Below are 18,959 nucleotides of genomic sequence, written 5' to 3'. Positions count from 1 at the left end.
CCCAAAACCTCTAGCAGGGGATCATTTCAACTCTCGGTACACAGAGGCTGATTTCCCAGCAAGCATTCTATCCACTGTTGAGATGAGAAAAGCCACCAGGCAGATCTCAGTAAAACCAGCATCAGAGCCAAGCCTGATCTCAGGAGACAGAAGCCACCACTTCAAGCATCCCAGCACCCATGTCAGGCTCAGACACTCTCTGGCGGGTTTGGGATCCAGAAGGACAGCTTCACTCCCTTTGCATCTGCTGCTGTGAGAGATTACAGAAGGCAGTGACCAGTCAGCAAGACTGCTGAAACTGCTGGCCATGGCAGCATATGGCGCTGGCCCACCCCAGCTCAGTGCTTGACAACTGATCTGCAGCCACAGGAGCCCATGGAGGGATGGATCTCAGTGTTTATTGAGTAATCCTCTTTAACCATAATTTAATTATCTAACGGTCCATCTTCAACATACATAATCTCCAAGCAAGAAGCCACATTAGAAATGCCAACAACAGATGCACACAGAACAGGTGTTATGGAACGGGAACGAGCGCCTGTGCCGGTTCGGCACACACAGTCAAGTGCAGAAGCATGGCTACTGCATTGGTTTGGCTGCAGAAGGTACACCTGGACAGACTACCAACTAGAACACATGCATGCAGGATAAGTGGAGCTGTTGGAAATTGAAGCGAGAATGCCTGTGATCTAATTTGGAGTTCACTTCCCTGTATCATCATGTTTCTTCACATAAAGATGAGAATAGAAAGATCTGCACAGCTAGGTAAAGACATAAGCAAGTGCACAGGAGACAGCTTCAATTCTATCAGCCGGTAACACCATAGTCCAGGAGCTCAATTCACTCCTCACAGACACCTATACCCCCCACCATGCCTATACTCTTGCATGCAACCTGGAAAACAAGAGGGCAATGTCTCGCAGCCCCCCCTCTCAGTACCCACAGATCCAATTAGCACTCAAAGCCAATTTCAGGTCATGCAGAGCAACACTGTTTAGTATGCTAATCTCTATAGAGCCTGCATGTTAGGAGCACAGATATTTTTCTCCTAGACAAGAAGGAACTGTACGCATGCGTGTACACACAGAGCATGATTTAAGACACACCAGGGCTCTTCCTTCTTTAATGTAAGGTTTACATAACGAATTCTGTAACTGAGAACAGGAGTGCAAGGTATTTACAATACTTGTTGTGCCTGAGCTTCTGTTATTTGCTAAGGGACTGACTATGAAAAACTCTCCTGCCCCAGAAAAGGCAGCTAATCTGGTCTCCAGCATTAAAAAAGAAAAGCAAAAAGAAAACCCCAACCATGAACATGTTAAATTATCCCTGCCTCAGGAAGAGATATTTTTCATTACAGGATTGTCTCCATCTTGCAAAGGAGAAGACCACTGGTAGGGAGGGGGCAAGAAGAAGGAAGGGGTTTAGTTAAGAAAACTACAAGAGATCAGGGACATAAAACAGTATCTAGATGGTGCACGGAGACTCAGTCAAGGTCTATAAAAGGATCTGTGTAACCCCACACAAAACATTAAATAAAATTATCCCCAGATGGGTCTGAAAAACAGCTGGCTCTGAAAGGGCCATGCCACAGCACTCCTCGTTGTTTGAAAGAGACTTATTTATCAACACAGGCAGTTCCAGAGATGCCAGAAAAACCTTCAAAAGCAACAACATTTAAGTCAATCAGGTTCCTTGCATTAAGATTCCTGAAAACAGAGAATAAGGCATTTAGACAGTAGATGGAACACAAGACACTCTGTTTATTTACTTCACTAATATCTGGGGGGTTGTAAGAAGGAAGGGGACAGACACTTCAGCAGGGTCTGTTGTGACAGAACAAGGGGAAATGGTTTCAAACTAAAAGAGGGGAGATTTAAACTTGATACAAAGGAAAAGTTTGTTTCAATAAGGGTGGTGAGGCACTGGAACAGGTTACCCAGAGAGGTGGTAGATGTCCCATCCCCGGAGACACCCAAGGTCAAGCTGGATGGGGCTATGAGCGCCTGATGGAGCTGTAGGTGTCTCTGTTCATTGCAGGGGAGCTGGGCTAGAAGGCCTTTACAGGTCCCTTCCAACTCAAACGATTCTACGATTTAAAATACAGAAAAAGCTTATATCCCATCATCTACAAATTCACAAGACTAACACAGCTGTCCACTTCAGCATCTAGTCTCAAAGGAGAAAAGACTGTAGGTAGAGGGTTGCTGGCGCTGAGGCCTCTAGAGCCACACTATTCTGGGGGTTTGCCCCAGGCTGGGTTTGGTGCCATAGGCCAAAGACTGGACGGCAACTGAAGCACAATAGGTGTGCTGTGAGAAGATTCACCTCAGAAATTCAATCCTAACCCCAAAGAAAATGGAAACAAAGATGTAGCCTGCACACTCCTCCCAAAGGATACTTAAAGGACTGTTCATGTCTAACTCTAGAATTTCAATGAGGAAATGGGAACTCTTCCCTAAGTCATAAATGTGAGTTAAGCCATCAACACATGTATGCCTCGGATATGAAAACCGCCCACTCTCTGCAGTGCTGCTTAACCCTGCCCAACAAATTCCACAGCCAAAAGCTTCTGAAAAGAGTGTGCGAGAGCTGAAAACTTGCCAGCAAACACCGTCTCCAAGAGTCTGAAGTCCAATTAGCTGTGTAATTACCTGCCTTTTCCTTGAATTCTACCTCTAGAAAGCTGTTCTTGACACAAAAGGAAATGACGTTGTACGAGGCTGCTGTTTACCTTACCTAGACCAGGCAAAATGAGGATACCTGCTGAGATGGGTGGACAGGTACGGGCATGTGGCAACATGTGAAGGATTCCAAAATCCACAGAGAGCTGAACTACCTCATGCAAGAATCACACCTGGTGCAGCTCTGCTCCCAGTTACCCCCATACTGGAGAGAAACAAAATCCTCTGTACTTTTGTACCTGTCTTTTCTAGAGCAAGCAGGAAAAAAAAGAAAAGAAAAGAAGAAAAAAACCCACAGCACTCCATTCTGGTGAGCAAAGTTAGCTAGTTAAAGAAATCAAAAGGCTCAACTTTCAAAAAACCCCAAGTATTAACCTTGGGAGCCAAATCCCTTTGTAACGTTTCAAGCTCGCCGCCTCAAGCTCTCCATCACCTCTGAAAACCTTGCCCTGCATTCAGCGCAGGTATTTTGTTATCTCCAGTAGCAGAACAGTGAAGCTCATCAATTCAGTGGCTGGCTGAAGAAGTCAAGCAGTCACCTCTTGTTCCCCATCACAAATGGAATGCTTTTTTTCCCCTTTATATTACAGGCCGGCAAGTTTTCACTGCTCCTTTTTTTCTACTAACTTGCAGCATTTGCAATAGTATCTACTCTTTTCTCTACAATCAATACTGAATGGCCACCCCGTATACATAGTAACACATAGCACTGAAGAATGTCACCTACACTTAAGCTTAAGAAGAATTTCATGGCATCAGACATTCAAGAAATCCACATGCAGCCGTATAGCAGAGACTGCATTGCAATGCATTGCTCCTTGGAATCTAAGTATTTGGCGTTCAGCCATTAGCTACTAATTTTCAGATAAGCACGCCTAAATACACATCTTAAAATGCTTCCTGTTACTCCCACTTTTAAAAAACATCTCTCAGAAGTATTTACTTTGCTGCTGTCGATGGCATGCTGCATGCAGGAAGGTCAACATCACAGGTGATAACAGAGAAAGGGAAAGTTAACACGCAAAGATCAGTCAATACGCACCCGCACCCAGCACACTTCAGAAAACTTCAAGAGGTCAAATGCAATGCACACTGCTCAGCAGGCTTTGGGAGGAGAAGTCTGAGGTTAAACGTGAGGATACCACCTCTAACCTAGGAGGTCTCTAAGCTACAGATGGTGGCGAGAGGATGGTCAGTGTGTTCTCACCCTTCCTTAGGCATCCAGCCCTGGCTGCTGTCAGAGGCACAGCACAAGGCCAAATGGATGTTTGGCATCGCACTGCTCCCTCTCCAGCTTTAGGAGCACGGAGGAGATATCCTTCTTTCCACTACTTGCTCCTCAGGTGGTGAGGAGGCAAGAAAAAGAATGGAAGAATACCAAACGTTCAAGTCACTCTTAACATCAGAAGAGAGGGAACCCTTGGGCGCACAACATAGGAGAGCAAGGCAGGTAGAGAACCGACACAATGTTAAAGCAGCAAGAAGAGGAAAACACCATTTCTGGGAGACACCCAGGGGGAAACCACTCGTTTCTTTTCTGCTCCAGTGTCCTTGCAGAGCTGTCCCAGGGTTACACTGCTTACAAGACAATCTACGTACAAAATAAGGAGCTGTTTATTTGGGTAAAACTTAGATTTGTGAAATTATTCTGTAACTAACACTTATAATCAGCTTACACTGAAACAGACAGCAGATTGCATGCACCCTAGGCATCCTCACATTTGCCGCACTGAGAAGAACAGGCAGGACCCAGAGTAAATTTTATAACGGAAAAAAAAAAGACTCCACAGCTAAACTTCATCCCACCAGAAAGCACGACAGCCATTTGCAGGCTCCTGGATCAGTGCACACATACAGCGTAAGAAGACAACAATGCAAGCTGCAAATAACCACTGCATCAGCAACAGCACATTGCAGGCTGTATCTCAGAAGTCTTATGCCAGCCACTGTACTAACACAAGGGAACTATTTTAGCATTGACTGAAAAGAAATGATGCCTGGTGCAAGCGCAGCGGCTGTCTAACAGCACACAATATAGAGCACCACGTGAACAGAACGTGGAAAATACAACACCAATTTAGAAATTTGAGGGTGTTAAAATTCATCAGGAAAGCTGCAGACTTGTCCACAGACACTAAAATTAGCAGTCCACGCTTTTGAACAGTGAGAAAAGATTCTCAGTAGCACCTCCTAAGTATCTTTGAGATCTTAGTTCACTTTAGCTGAAGTGCATCTCTCTGAACTGCCCCCTTCGCTCACAAATGGCACTCTGGTAACAGAGATGGACTCAACACACACAGGGAGAGTTACTGTTCCCCAGAAGTACTTTGGATTATGCTCAGAAAGCAGCACCGAGAAACACTGCTGTCCAAAATGCATAGCGAGTCCTGATCCTTTTCCACGACGTGCCCTGGAAGCCACGAGAGGTCAAGGAGAACTATTCACCCAGCCTTAGCAGCATGGACAGTATGAACCGACATATCTTCCAGAATGCAAATGCAGAATGTTGACCTATACATAAGCAAAAATCAGGAGAAAAATAGAAATGTGAGATGCAGCTGCACACCACCAGCCTATACCCAAGAGGTGTGCTTTTGTCACTTAGAATGCAAGTAAACCGAAGCAAAAGCCTGTTCTCACAAGCATTAGCAGAATAGGATAAGCAAGAAATGGCACTGAATGTTGCGCAACATCGGGAAATTATCCTGTAACAAAAGCCTGTTTGATATTAGACAGCAATCAGAATTATTACTGTTGTAAGAAGACAACAAAGTTCCTTGTAGGCACTCCTGCTGCTGGCCAAGAGCTGCACAGAAGGTAAAGCATTTACAGAGCACTACACTTAACCACACGACTTCCGCCTCACCTCACTCCCTGCGTCCCCACTAAATTTTTCAGAAATAAGAACAGGTTTTTAAGAGATTAACGATCTGAAGAGCATTTCCCAGGAGCTTCAGCCAGTTAAAACACACAACATCAAATTAAGACATTTCAAAGAATCCAAGCAGAAGAGCACCAGCCATAATGCAACGCAACAGCAGCCTTTAAATGCCTCCACTGGTTGCAGTTCTATAGCCTAAGTCCTAAGAAGAATCAAAACGTAGGATACAGAACATGCTACTAGTTTGGGTTTTGCCTTTCCCCAGACAAAACACAGATTATTTCAAGATCTTTGACCCTTTCACAAGGAATAAATAAGCCTCGGACAAGAGATTGCTACAAAGTCTTGAAGTACAGAACAGAAGTCCAGTCCGTCCCTGCGCTGAAAGGAAGCACTCTGCTTTCATCATACAAGGAGATCCACTTTACTAAAGAAAATAGGTGTTTAAAAAAAAAAATCAGTTTAACACTTTCATAATTATCTTCCCTTGGCAGCTTTAAAGTATTCGGATTTTTGCCTGGCCTTTTCACATTGCTGTACTTTCATCTTTTAGCAGGTCAGCACAAGAAATTCACTTCCTAGCCATCATCTATAGACGCTCAGTACAATCACTAAGATCTCCCAGAATTCTCTGAGATTCTATTGAAAAAAAAATCTCTCTTCTGATGAAAAGAACCATCTTCATTAATCCGCCTGGCAGATGCATTCTTCCCTTCTGATCATTATGGGAGTTTACAATTCTAATAAAGCTGTACTCACATCACATTATTCAGATTACAAAATCTCTGGAAAAAGAAAGCTCTCGGGCACAGTCCTCTAAATCATCAAAAACACTTCTTATTCCTAGCTGATAAGCTCTTTAAGAAAGGTTATGTACATAGTTGACTGCTAAGGAAGACTCACAGGCATGGCCAGGCAACCAATTACCACTGAAAAAAAATCATCCTGTATGCAGAACTCAACTGAAATCATAATCAGAACCTTAATTTCTATGTGGAAGATCCATACTTACACACATTTTAGTCCAAGCTCAGAGTAATACCTACCTACCTACCGTAAGCCAAGGCTCTAAGTTCTATGCAGAGAGCCTGAAACAATAGCAGAGGTGAAAGCCATATCCCTGAATGTCCATACTGGAAGTTAATAACAAATTTAGCATCACTGTCGCTGACTGTTTCAGCATTTATCTATCTTTGCAGAAATATGTCACGGTTGAATATTGTTGAGGCACGCACACATCAGAAATACCAAGGACAAGCTAAGACCATGGACCACTTTTGGAGTTATGGGAAACATCCTGCAGGGAAGAGTTTAAATTGAGGCTCTTTAATTTCTGCTTGTGAAGGGAGTGAGCAGAAGGACAGACTTCCTCAGCCTGATTTCACAAGCTTCTGCTAAGCCTGGACATCACTTAGTTCAATGCTTGTCCACATACTGTCCTTAAACACCAGTAATATAGAAACAGAATGACCAAGGTTGGAAAAGACCTCCAAGATTATCTAGTCCAACCGTCAACCTATCACCAGTATTTCCCCTCTAAGCTGTGTTTCTTAGTACCACATCCACATTGTTCTTGAACACCTCCAGGGATGGTGACTCCACCACCTCCCCAGGCAGCCCGTTCCAGCATCTCACCATTCCTTCAGAGAAGGAACGCTTCCTAACATCCAACCTGAGCCTCCCCTGGCACTACTTGAAGCCATTCCCTCTTGTCCTATCGCTAGTTATATGGGAGAAGAGGCCGACCCCCACCTTGCCACAACCTCCTCAGGCAGTTGTAAAGATCTCCCCATGCTCCAGGGCTTTGATGTCATTCTTGTACTGAAAGGACAGAGGAAAGAAAACACTAACTGGTTCCACTTAGTTTCTATCTCAACATTAAAAAAATAATAATAAACTTGAGCAAACTGAGAACTAAAAGACACAAAGTATGTGAAAAAAAATCTAGAAACAGACATTACTATTTTTCTGTGACTATCACTATAAATTCAAAGAGTATTCTGCCAACTACTTCATTTCAGAGCTTACTTGGTTTTAAACTCCAGTTTTGCTCTTACTTGAAACTCGTGACAGCAATGCATAATTCAGCACACACGCGGAGAAATCATAATCAGAATTATAACTTCAAGTCACCGAATAACTGTATAATCCAGTAGTAGTATATTTATGTAACCACAGTGGTCTAAGGCAATATTCCTTAGAGTTCTGCAGGCCAGCTGATCCACTGGAAGAGATGCCATACCGGTCCTCATTTCAACAGAGATGCAGTGAGGAACCTCTGTACAATTTCACTCTCCTGCAGAGCTAAACAACCCAGACAACCTGACAAAACCTTTGCCAGCATTCATACTTCTGACACTGCTGAGACGACTGTTTAGGTAGTAGTGGATTCGAACGGAGAAACAAAAAGGCCAGCAAATGATGACTTCATGTACAGAAATAGACATCCTGAAAGAAGGCAAGAGAGAGATTCCACTCTCCTAAAAACGCCAACTGTATCCATCGCCTGAGAAGCAGAATTCTCTCTAAATGAGTTCTATTCAAATTTCTCAGTGGCCATTCACCCCACTTTATCTGTTTCAATACATATAGCACGCACATCATCTTTTCCAGTAAGAAGGAGAAGAGCTTTGGCCCAGGCAGGCCAGCTGGGAGATGCTTTCAGGTTCCTGAACCAGAGCCATGGATCCCCACAAGTTCCCCAAAAATGCCCATACTACACTGAACATAAGAACCTGCCCTCTCCACAGGATGCAGCAGCTGAACAAAAGCACAGGGAGCCATATTTGCTCCATTTTATACATCATTAGAAAGTATGCGTCTACATCCAAGACATCCTAACTTTAATTCAACAGAATACGTTATAACAGCCACATCAAAATTGGCTCACACTCAGCAGGATTTTCCTCCATGCAGGATTGCCTCTGAAGTACTACAGACCTCTGTTTTAAGTAGTGTACGTGTAAATGTAACACTCAGAAGTGAATTACTGCAAAGGCTGTACATGCAACTGCATGAGAGGGATTTAGGGGTCTCACTAGACAGGTCACTTTTCTGTCATAACCTAATGGCATACATCCAAGACTCCAAGGAGGTCTTAAAGGTAGGGGCATTAATTGCCACAAGTTAAAAATCTCCTCAGCTATACGTATGGAAAACAATTGCCAATTTATGATTTATACACTTCTACAGCACGTAAAAGCAACCACTTATGGAGAGGTGCAAAGCAAAACAGTGATGTTAAATAGTAATGAGAAGCACTCAAATAACTCTGAAGGCCAAGTTCTTTGATTACTCACTCAAAATGAACAGGCAAGAGCAGGGCAAACTTCCTCTCAACAACCTCCGCGTGCAAGTGTGTTGGCTGTGCCTGGCACATCTGGCTGTTTTGCTTCACAGATCAGGTACCGAACTCACATATCTATTCATCCAAGAGCAAACTCGTTGACTACTGTGTCACCCAGGACATGCCCCTCTTTCTTCCAGGCCAGACTATGTACGTTCACTCAGAAGTGGAGCAAAACCAGCAATTCATTTCACATAAGCCCAGCAAGGCCAACCTGTAGACCAGACTCACACCAGCATGCTCAAAAGCAGAAAGTTCTACCTTCACATTACCAAACTCCCTGCAATTAACTGTCCTCCACCACTCCTTTACAGCACGAGGTCTTACGTCAGATATCTTTGTCCTCTGACAACCTGCACAAGGTGTAAAACCCAAAATTGTCTCACCATATTATCCCAGTCAACACGAGAGTTTGAAACCTGAGTACAAAGAAAGAATATCTAACCTACAATCAAGTCCTCTCAACAAGCCTTCAATACCTTTTTATACACACAGGTCCCAAGGAAAGGGTCCTAAGGTGGTCCAGCATGCCTCACTCCTAGATCTTCTACAAGCACATATCCCTACTTCCTCAGACCTAGGTAACCTTGCTGCCATATTCCCCTCTACCTCCCATCCCATACACCCAGGGTCAAAAAAAACCAAAGCTTTGGTAACAAAGCTTTCATCACCACATCTTTCAAAGAATCTGCAGCCTGGGTCGTTGCTTCCTACCTGCCAAAGCCTCCAGATATCTTTCTACCCCCATGCACAACCTGCTCTTCTTCAAAGTGCACCCTGTGACTCAGTGATTGACCATTTCCCTGGCAAACCGCTCCTCTGAGAACATTTTAACCCAAGCACCGAGCACAGAAAGTCTCAGGTTAGTGTCCTCCTCTGAGGAGGAAAGCTCAGTTTGCATTCCAAAAACTGACTGTTCCCTCATGACAGTCACACAACCAAAGTGTCACATTGGATTGCAAGTAAGACCCTAGAACAAAAAGGCAATTGACCCCAAATTGTCACTCGTGCAACAGAAATACTCATGCTACGCTTTGACCAAAGCTGCATATACAAAGTGAGTTCTCACCCCAATGCACCGATATCAGAAGTGTGATGAAAGAGGAAAACACAGAAGGAAGAGAAGCTAGCAATTTACCTGATGGCATACACCAGTTCCTGGAAAAGCACTGTAAGGGGACTAGCTTCTTGTTCCAGATAGGACCTGTTAATCCAAGGAAGTCTGGGCATCCGGCAGATGCCTTGTCCTGGCATGCACCTGGCATTAATCTATATGTTACCAGCCTCTGCATGAAGAGCAAAGTGTCTCTCAGCTTCAGGAAGGGAGTAAAATCTCTCAATATATATACTAACCAAAAGCCAACTGCTCACACTAAGGGGGTCTGCGGAAAAATCTTTCGAATGACCTTTAAGAGTTCCTTGGCAAGTAGCTTTGGCTCATTTCAGTTGATCCCTATGGGTTTACCAGGAAGACAAAGTCTGGAACAGGCATGCTCTCTGTGCCCTTCAGTGCTGAGCAGGAGCAAAGATACAAGCTGAAGACTCATTTGTTCTGCTATTTTGGAAGGACAACCCCACCCAGCAACTCTATTAGCAGTGCTACAGCCACCCCCATCAGCCGTCCCTTTCAGACTCCAAAGGCAGACACCACAATCAATTCAGACACCACAGCATGCCCTGCAGCCACACACATCCCGCTTCAGTCCTTGTTTTAAACTCTGCAGGAGTCCACAATTAGATATTCCATTTACCTGCCAGTGGCGAGCAGAAAACTTTGCTCAGAAAACTCAGGTATCTGAAGACTTATTTGCAGAGCTTCAAGAAACTTGTGGCTTCCATCAAGATTGTTTTCTGGCGATAGCTGCCCCAACCCTACCACCCCACACAGATACAACTTTAACTCACTCTTCCATTTTAAACAAGCTATTCCCTTTCTCTCCGGGGAGCATGTCCTCCTCCAGTGCTCTTTCCTCACCTTACTTCACCTACCTCTGATTTCTAACAACAGACACAATTCCGTGCCTATTGACTCCTGTTATTTCTCTCTCTCTTTTTTTTTTTTTAATAAAACCCTCCCAAACCTAGAGTAGTGAGTCGTTTTGCAGCTATTGACAGGTGCCTATCAATACAGCTGCCTGCATCCAGAGCTTAGTCAATAGCTTTAATGTCAGTACAACACTGCTTTAGGACAGAACCAGAGGGCTGAGGCTTACCTTGCCACCTCTCATCTCCAGACGATCAGAGTGATTTTTTCTCTGATAAGCTGTCATACTGTTTACTCCCTCCCTGATGGAAGCCTGCTCCAGGCACTTCAGCTCTCTAAACCAAGTTGTACATACTGCATGCCTCGTCTAGAACCAAACTGTGAGATCAAAGGGAAACAAGGTTGATGCAACAGATTTATTACTCAACATTAATTTAAATCTCCATATGAACTGAATATAAACAAGCATACTCTACATACAGCAGAAAGGCTCTTTACGTAGACACAAATTTCATCCATCTCCCAAAACACGGGATGCCACTGGGCTTTACCAGGCTTCTGAAAATTGTAACACTTCCTTGGTTGCCCAGAGAAGCTGTGGTGCCCCATCCCTGGAGGTGCTCAAGGCCGGGTTGGACGGGGCCCTGGGCAGCTGAGCTGGTGGGGGGGCAACCCTGCCCATGGCAGGGGGTTGGGGATGGGTGGGCTTTAAGGTCCTTTCCAACCCAAACCATCCTGTGATTTGGGTAAAGGTGGAGGTTGTAACATCAGGTGCATATTGTATTGTAGTGTTCTAAAAGGACAAAATAATTTGTGTCTATGGCAAAAGCCAGAGGAAGACATATCACCTGCCCCACCGTCTAGAACCCTAAGTAGGATTGGAGCACATAAGGGAAAGATCAACCCCTCACTGCTCACGCCACCAGTTCCCACTAAGACATAATTGCCTGTTTTCCACCTAGATATTACTTGCTGTATTCAGGCACAAACACATGCAAGTACTAATAAATCACATGTTACTGAGGAAAAAAATAGTACTGAATCTTATATGATTACTCACAAGTTATATGAATTCCGTATTTTGCTCTAGATGATTATAGTTGGTACCCTGAAAATTTAGGAAGCGTCCTATATTAGCTCAGCATCTGTTTCATATTTAGAAGCTATTCTTTGCAAACACAGAGGTCACGCTGCTTTTAAAGAGGCTACTGCCAATTCTCTTTTGCAGTGCAGATTTAATAGCAAATTCCACTGCCACAGGACTCACTGTGTAATAATGAAGGGTAGTGTGTCAATAGATGAAACTGAACACATCAATAAGAAGCTGGCAGAGGTCCCTATGGATGCCTCTCTTGTAACAATCATTTTAATGCGTGCAGGAGAACAATGCTGTTAGAGCTGCTCAAAGATTCCCCACAGCCATGCTGCATCAAAGCCTGAAATACAATGTTAAGTTCTCTGCAGTTGGAGCTAACAGTGCAACACGCACAGAAACAAAGTCCTTTACACTGGCAATTATTCTTCTGAAAGCTGACAAACGTAGGCAGAATGAGTTTTTGTCAGGACCAGCCTCTTGCTAGCCAACACCACCCCAGTCATAGTTCCACCAAGCTCCTTTTAATGGCTACCGATATGGCAAGAAAAGAGACACTCTGAAAGTATGAAAGCATGCAAACTGCAGGCATGAAGCAAAAGTGAAGCAGCACAGCTAAAGCACATCTTCAGGGAAGTCAGCAGAAAGGCAAGCCCGGACAGATCAAGCCTATTAAACCAGAAGAGTAGGGTAAGTTCTCCAGTTCTTTTGGGGAGTAGCAGCAGGAGATGTTTTACAGCCAGCGTGAAGTGAAGGACAAAGGGGGACACCAGGAGAACAGCCTGAGAGAAGAGCTGAAGCCAAAGAACAGAAGTTACAAACTGCACATAAAGTTTACATTGATTTTTCAGAGAGCCACATATAAGAAAGATGATACACACTTTGTCTGCTGAAGCAGCAGGCTCTTAAGAGCAGATACGATCAGCGATCCACACAGACAGACAGGCACACTGTTTCAATACCTGCCAATTTGGAGAAGGGGAAAAAAGAAAAAAGAAAAAAACCCCACTTCTCTACACATTTACAGAACTCTGAAACTGGAATAAAAAGGCCGCTTCCACCTCCCCACTCCTAACTCCAATCACAATCCTTTGACACCTTGAAAGCAACAGCAGAGTGCTTTCTCTAGGGACAGGGGACTAATTCCCTACAGAGCTTTTAGAACTGGATGCTTTTCCAAGTCTTTACAACGTGGCCAAATTTGGGCATTTTTGACAAGAACAGCAAAAGCCACGTTCTTGATGCAAAGTTAACTCCAGCCAAATTTCCAGCCCTTGCTCGAAAGCACGGAGGTGCTACAACTTCTCAGCTTAGCAGCTGCAACGTTATTATTATTTGTTGGAGACCAGGGAGGGAGAATTGGCCAGGAGAAAAAAAAAAACAAACAAAAACCAAACAAAAACCTGCTTCTTCCTGCCTTCCCCATTTCCAAAGAGGAAAGGTTGGAAACAATTGAGCTTTTTTGTTGTTCATTTGTTTGTCTTGTAGGAGAGAGAAAAAAAAGAAAGAAAAAAAACCAAACCAAAGAGGTCAAACTAGGGTAGACACTCAGCCCTGAAAATTTCAGCCTGAAGACTTGCAGGATAAACAATTTCAGAGATGTCCCTCATAACACAAAGTACCAAGCAGACATACTACAGGCATTGCTGGCAGCCCTGCCTATCAGCAGCTGTGACAGCTTGCCTGCGAGCTCCAGTCTTTAATTAGTTCTCGTTCCTGAAGTTCACAAGTCAATTAATTCCAAAAACCGTCTTCAGATCCTTTTTTGAAGGAGTAAAACATTGTCCAGGATTCGGTGTCTTAATAACTTACTTATTCTTCCCGTAGCTCAGCTAACAATTCAGTTCTTTTACAGCATCCATGCAAATGCCATCTGGCCATAGAGATTATCACAAATTAGCTATTTCAGCTCATTTCAGCTCTTCTTTGTATTTCTGCAGCGCTATTTTGTCACCGCTACATACAGACAAAACAGTTCTCTGGGCTGCTCCTTCAAAGCAGTCATGTAAGACTTGTCCTGCAGCTCGCCTCACCTACTGTAACAGGCAGAAGCCCTACTGCAACGCTGCAACAAGCTTCGAGCAGCACCAGGGCAAACTTACTGGCGTTCCCATACAGCTGTATAATATTAGAAGACTCGACCAAGGTGCTCAGCAACACTGGTTCTTCACAGCAGCAAATACCAACATCCAAACACACCTGTTTATGTGACAGCCTCTACCTTTCTTCTTCAATTCAGTCTGGGGGTACTTTCTTGATACAAGGGATGGAACACTTCCCCTACTTAGAGAGGTTGAGAGAGCTGGGGCTGTTCAGCCCTGAAAAGAGAAGGCTCCAGGGAGACCTGAGAGCAGTCTTTCAGTGTCTACAGGGGGGCTGTAAGAAGGCATGGGACAGACTCTTCAGCAGGGTCTGTGGTGACAGGACAAGGGGAAATGGTTTTAAAACAAAAGAGGGGGGATTTAGACTGGACATAAAAGAAAAGCTTTGTTCAATAAGGGTGGTGAGGCAGTGGAACAGGTTGCCCAGAGAGGTGGTTGATGCTCTGTCCCTGGAGACACCCAACGTCAGGTTGGACGGTGCACTGAGCATCTAATGGAGCCGTAGGTGTCCCTGTTCATTGCAGGGGAGTTGGACTGGATGGCCTTTAAGGATCCAACTCAAACCACTCCGTGATTCTATGACTCTTCAGGTTGGGAACAAAGGCCATGCAGGATATGGCTTATTAGTCCTGAGCAGAGACTGTAATGCAGTACCCCTAGACAATGCTACTTCAGTGATATCTAGATAACAGGCTTTATCACTTACTATCACTTAGAATCATAGAATCACTCAGGTTGGAAAATCCCTCACAGATCATCGAGTCCAACCACGACCTAACCATACTACCCTAACTCTAACAACCCTCCAGTAAATCATGTCCCTGAGCACCACACCCAAATGGTTTTTAAACACATCCATCTCAACCACCTCCCTGGGGAGCCTATTCCAGTGCACTTACCTTCTACAGAAGCAGGACCCCCAGTAAGGCAGGCCCAGGAGCTTACTACAGCACCTCCAAGAGAAGTCAAAAGCATAGCATTGAAAAGATATATTTCCATCATGACAGATATCCTCACGTCACAGTCCACCTAATGTCCTTTCTTCCAGACTTAGAGACCTTGACTGATAATGGCATAACCCTTACTTCTACCCAGTTCTTATTACTAAGATTTTGCTCAAGTTCTTCCCAAATTAACTTCCAAGCGATTGATTTCTTTCTGAATCAGAAATAATTCACATCTTCAGATGTGTCTATTCCTCTGCCTCCTAAAACACAGGAGTTCACGCAAAAACACATCGGTGAAAGGCATCTAAAAACAGACAACTGACGCATTCATTTTCTAAAAGTACCTTATTGAGATATAAGTAACTGTTTCTCCATTAAGAAAATACATAGATCTGTTCTGCACTTAAGTACTTGAAAAGGATTAAGGAGACTGGAAAATAACCACCAAAAACCAACCACACAAAACCAATTTAACCCACCGTTTTTTTTAGATGCGAAAGCTGTAATCTCAAACGTCCCCGAGCATTTGTTTATGCAGATAGATGGATGGATATGTATTCTTTTTTACATACATTCTCCTCTAATCAAGCATGCAGTTGCATTTCTAAATGACCCCTACTGCTTACTTCAAATCTTGTCGAGGCAGGCTTACACCTCGATTCGGGGATTAGAGCCAAATACAACAGAGGCTACCTAAAGAGAACAAGCTGTTGCCGTGTCAAAACGTTGCAGTCGAGAAATCTGGAGAACACAGATGAAGAATTTCAGAAAAAGCACCTGCGCTCCCTAAAAAGTAGCTCTGGACCTACAAAGATGCACAAGAGCCAGAAACAAAAGGTGACTGAGCAATCATTTGCTAACCTTAACACAGGCTGGAAAGGTAAAAACACTTCTTACACCACTCTTGCTTTGATTCCCACATCTTCACGGGGCCCTCTACCTAGGCTTTTAGCCCAGGATCCACCATCTCCTTACCTGTGCTGGCATTGACAAACAACAAAGGCACTGCATCCAGGAGAAGGGCTGAGAAAACATTTGCCACAGCCGAATACCTCGGCCATTTGCTGTGTTATTTTGTAAAAATCCAAAGGAAGCAATCAAGTCTAAGTACGCACAAGGGATCATAGAATCACTACAGTTGGAAAGACCACTGAGGTCACCCAGTCCGACCACCAACCCACCCCCACCATGCCCACCAACCACGTCCCTCAGTGCCACATCTAAATGGTTCTAAAAAGCTGCTGGGGACGGTGACTGCAGCACTTCCCTGGGCAGCCTGTGCCAATGAACTCTTCCGAACCTGAACTCCTTCCCGCCATCTTGGCTATGCAGAAATGCATCAACACCTACAGCACACCGGTTGAAAGAAAGAGACAACTCTCCTCTCTATTGAAGAGCTGCTAGAAAACACACGCTGGCAGCAGCACCCCTCTCTGCACAGTGAGAGGAGGAGCACCTCCCCAGCCTCTCACACACCAACCTCTGAGCAGTCAGAGTACCTCACGGAGCTGCCAAGTCCCTCGAGCAGCAGATATCCACGCAGCACATACACACACAGGGAAGTTCAGGGTTCTTCCCACTGCACACAAAAGCACTTTCAATTTTAACAGTACGCCGTAATTAAAAAAAAATACAAAAATCCCCCAAACACAACTCAGAACACGCAGACAAACCACAGCTCGACCAGCTGCGTGCCCATTTTAAGTTATTACGATGATTCGGTCTGGAATTAAAAAGGATAAAAACAGGACACCTTTCTCACTATTTTTTGCCTTTTTTGCTGCACGATCTTCAGAACTTCACCTGAGCCCTTCATTTCCCGCCCGTCCTACCGAGCCGTTCGCTTGAGAAACGCCATTCCCTTTCTGTTTCTAAACAGGGCTACGGGAGTTCCCCCCGCTTTGTCACTCCTTTTCCCAGCTGGCCGAGCGCCCACGCTGTGAGAAGCGCCGATCCGGCCGGCCCCGGCCACCAGCAGGAGAAGGCACGGCGACACCTCCGTGCTGAGGGATCCTCTCTCCCACGCCGACACCCCGGCCCAGCTGCAGGCTGGCGTTCCGCCCCGCAGCGCGCTGCCTGAGGAGGATCCCGCAGCCCGGCCACGGGGTGAGCGCTCTCTGGCAGTTATAGAAAAGAATTAGTCATCGCGATGTCAAAAGTACAAGCACCAACTAAGTCAGCAAATACTGTTCTGCTCGAAGAAAAGCGTCGCTGGGCGGGGTGCGGGGGCACGCAGTTAGCAGCTCGATCCCTCTGACCCGAGAGCCCGGCGGGGCTCCCGCTCGCTGCCCGCCACCGGGGCTCGGCCTCAGGGCACCCCCCCGCCAGCCGCCAGCCCCCCGCAGCGGGCACGGCTTTCACCTGGGCACCTCCCTGCTCAACTCACCTTTCCCTCAGCAACGCTCCCAAGAGCGCCGCAGCCTCGCGGAGCAAAATACAAATCCCAATCCCGATAAAAAGAAACGCACCGCCACCCCGCTGCCGTGCCGCTCCCGCTCCGAGGATCCCGCAGCCCCAGTCCCCCGCGCGCAGCCTCGATTCCCGCACGCCGACCTCAGCCCTTCGCACCTGTGCGGCGGGGCCCGACTCCCAGCGGGCCGTACCCGGCGGCCCCGACCCCCCCCCTTCCGAAACTTCTCCAGCCGCGGCGTGCGGGCAGCTCCGGCCGCTAACGCCCGGGGGCGGCCCGGGCCGGGCGGCGGTCGCCCGCCGGAGGATAGCGCGGCCCCGCGGCGCCGCCCGGCCCCCTTCCCGCCGAGCGCCGGCGGGCCTGCCCTGCCCTCCCCGCTACCTACGGCCGAGCACAGCCCTGCCCCGGCCCCCTCCCGCCGCCCCCGGGCTCACCGAGAAGCAGCAGCAGGAGGAGCGGGAGCAGGCAGGGCGCCCTCACCCCGCGCTGCCCCATGCCGGCGGGTGCCTCTCCCTTCGCGAGGCGGATGGCGGCCGCCGCACACGCTCGACTCGGCTCGGCTCGGCTCGCCTCCCTCCGCCCGGGGACCGGCGGCCGCTCGCCTCCCGCTGCCCTGCGAGCGCTCGGAGCCGCCCGCCCGCCCCGACCGGCCGCGCCGCGCCGCGCAGCCAACCACAGAGACAAACTTTCCCCAGCGCCCGCCCTCGCGCGCCCCCGCCCGCAGGTAGCGGGGGAGGTGCGGGTCCGGTCCGGCCCGACCCGGCCCCCGCCCCTGAGGAGGGAGGGCAGAGCTCGACCCGTGTGCCCGCAGGCAGCGGGGAATCGTGCCGTTATCCCTCTTCCCGCACACGTGGCCGGGAGAGGCCGGGCGGGCGGCTGTGGGCTGCCCGGAGCCGCGCTCGGCGCTGGCGCCGCCATGGCGCTGCCTGACCCTGACCCCCGGGCACCGCCGCTTCAGCCCCCTCCGCCGTGTTAACCGTGGGTGCTCCCTCTGTGTGCTTTTCGCTGTTCGTTTCCCCGGCTCCCTTCAGGCCTATGTGGTGGAGTCAAGTCCGTCTCACGCGTTTCACCGCGTGGGACATCTCTGTGTCTGGCCTTGAGCCGCTCGGCCCTCTCCCCCCACCACAGCACGGCTGCTGAGGGCTTCACGCCGGGGCCCTGCAGCACACCTGGGCCTGGGGCTGGGCTGGGTGTGCCCGGAAGTTCATGCCGTGTGTGTACCCGGGGATGGTTATCGGGCTGCGTTTTAGGTTGGACTTTGTCATTCATTCTGACGTGCTTTACAGTAGGGAGGGCGTTGCCTTATAGGAGTGAGGACAGAACCCTCCTCGGATGGTCTGAGAGAACTTTCACCCTCCAGCCACAATTGCCTGAGCTTCGGTTCAGGTGAGGTGTGTGCAACACATAGCCTTGTCCCACCAAAGTTACTCGGGCTTAGGAATGGGGCTGCAGCTGCCAGCAGGACGCCTAAACCAAACAAGGCTGCCTTCATCAGTGTTTACAGTGACCCTA

At 47.1% G+C, this 18,959-nt stretch overlaps 1 protein-coding gene across 2 annotated transcripts in view; it reads right to left on the bottom strand.

Annotated features, from left to right (window-relative positions):
- Nucleotides 1-18,607, bottom strand: part of PTGFRN (prostaglandin F2 receptor inhibitor) — a 65,796-nt gene extending 47,189 nt beyond the window's left edge. Inside the window, exon 1 of one of the 2 annotated variants that reach the window (XM_416660.8) lies at nt 17,882-18,607. In XM_416660.8, the coding sequence (XP_416660.5) occupies nt 17,882-18,365 (484 nt within the window). In that variant the 5' untranslated portion in view covers nt 18,366-18,607. Of the gene's footprint in view, nt 1-16,840; nt 17,139-17,881 lie in introns of those variants that run through there. The other variant, XM_040664455.2, reaches the window with a different exon arrangement.
- Between the last annotated feature and the right edge of the window lie 352 nt (nt 18,608-18,959).

The sequence above is a fragment of the Gallus gallus genome, chromosome 1, assembly GCF_016699485.2.
Source record: "Gallus gallus isolate bGalGal1 chromosome 1, bGalGal1.mat.broiler.GRCg7b, whole genome shotgun sequence".
Lineage (NCBI taxonomy): Eukaryota > Metazoa > Chordata > Aves > Galliformes > Phasianidae > Gallus > Gallus gallus.
Note: the sequence above shows the minus strand (reverse complement) of the source record. Positions and strands in the feature narration are given on the sequence as shown.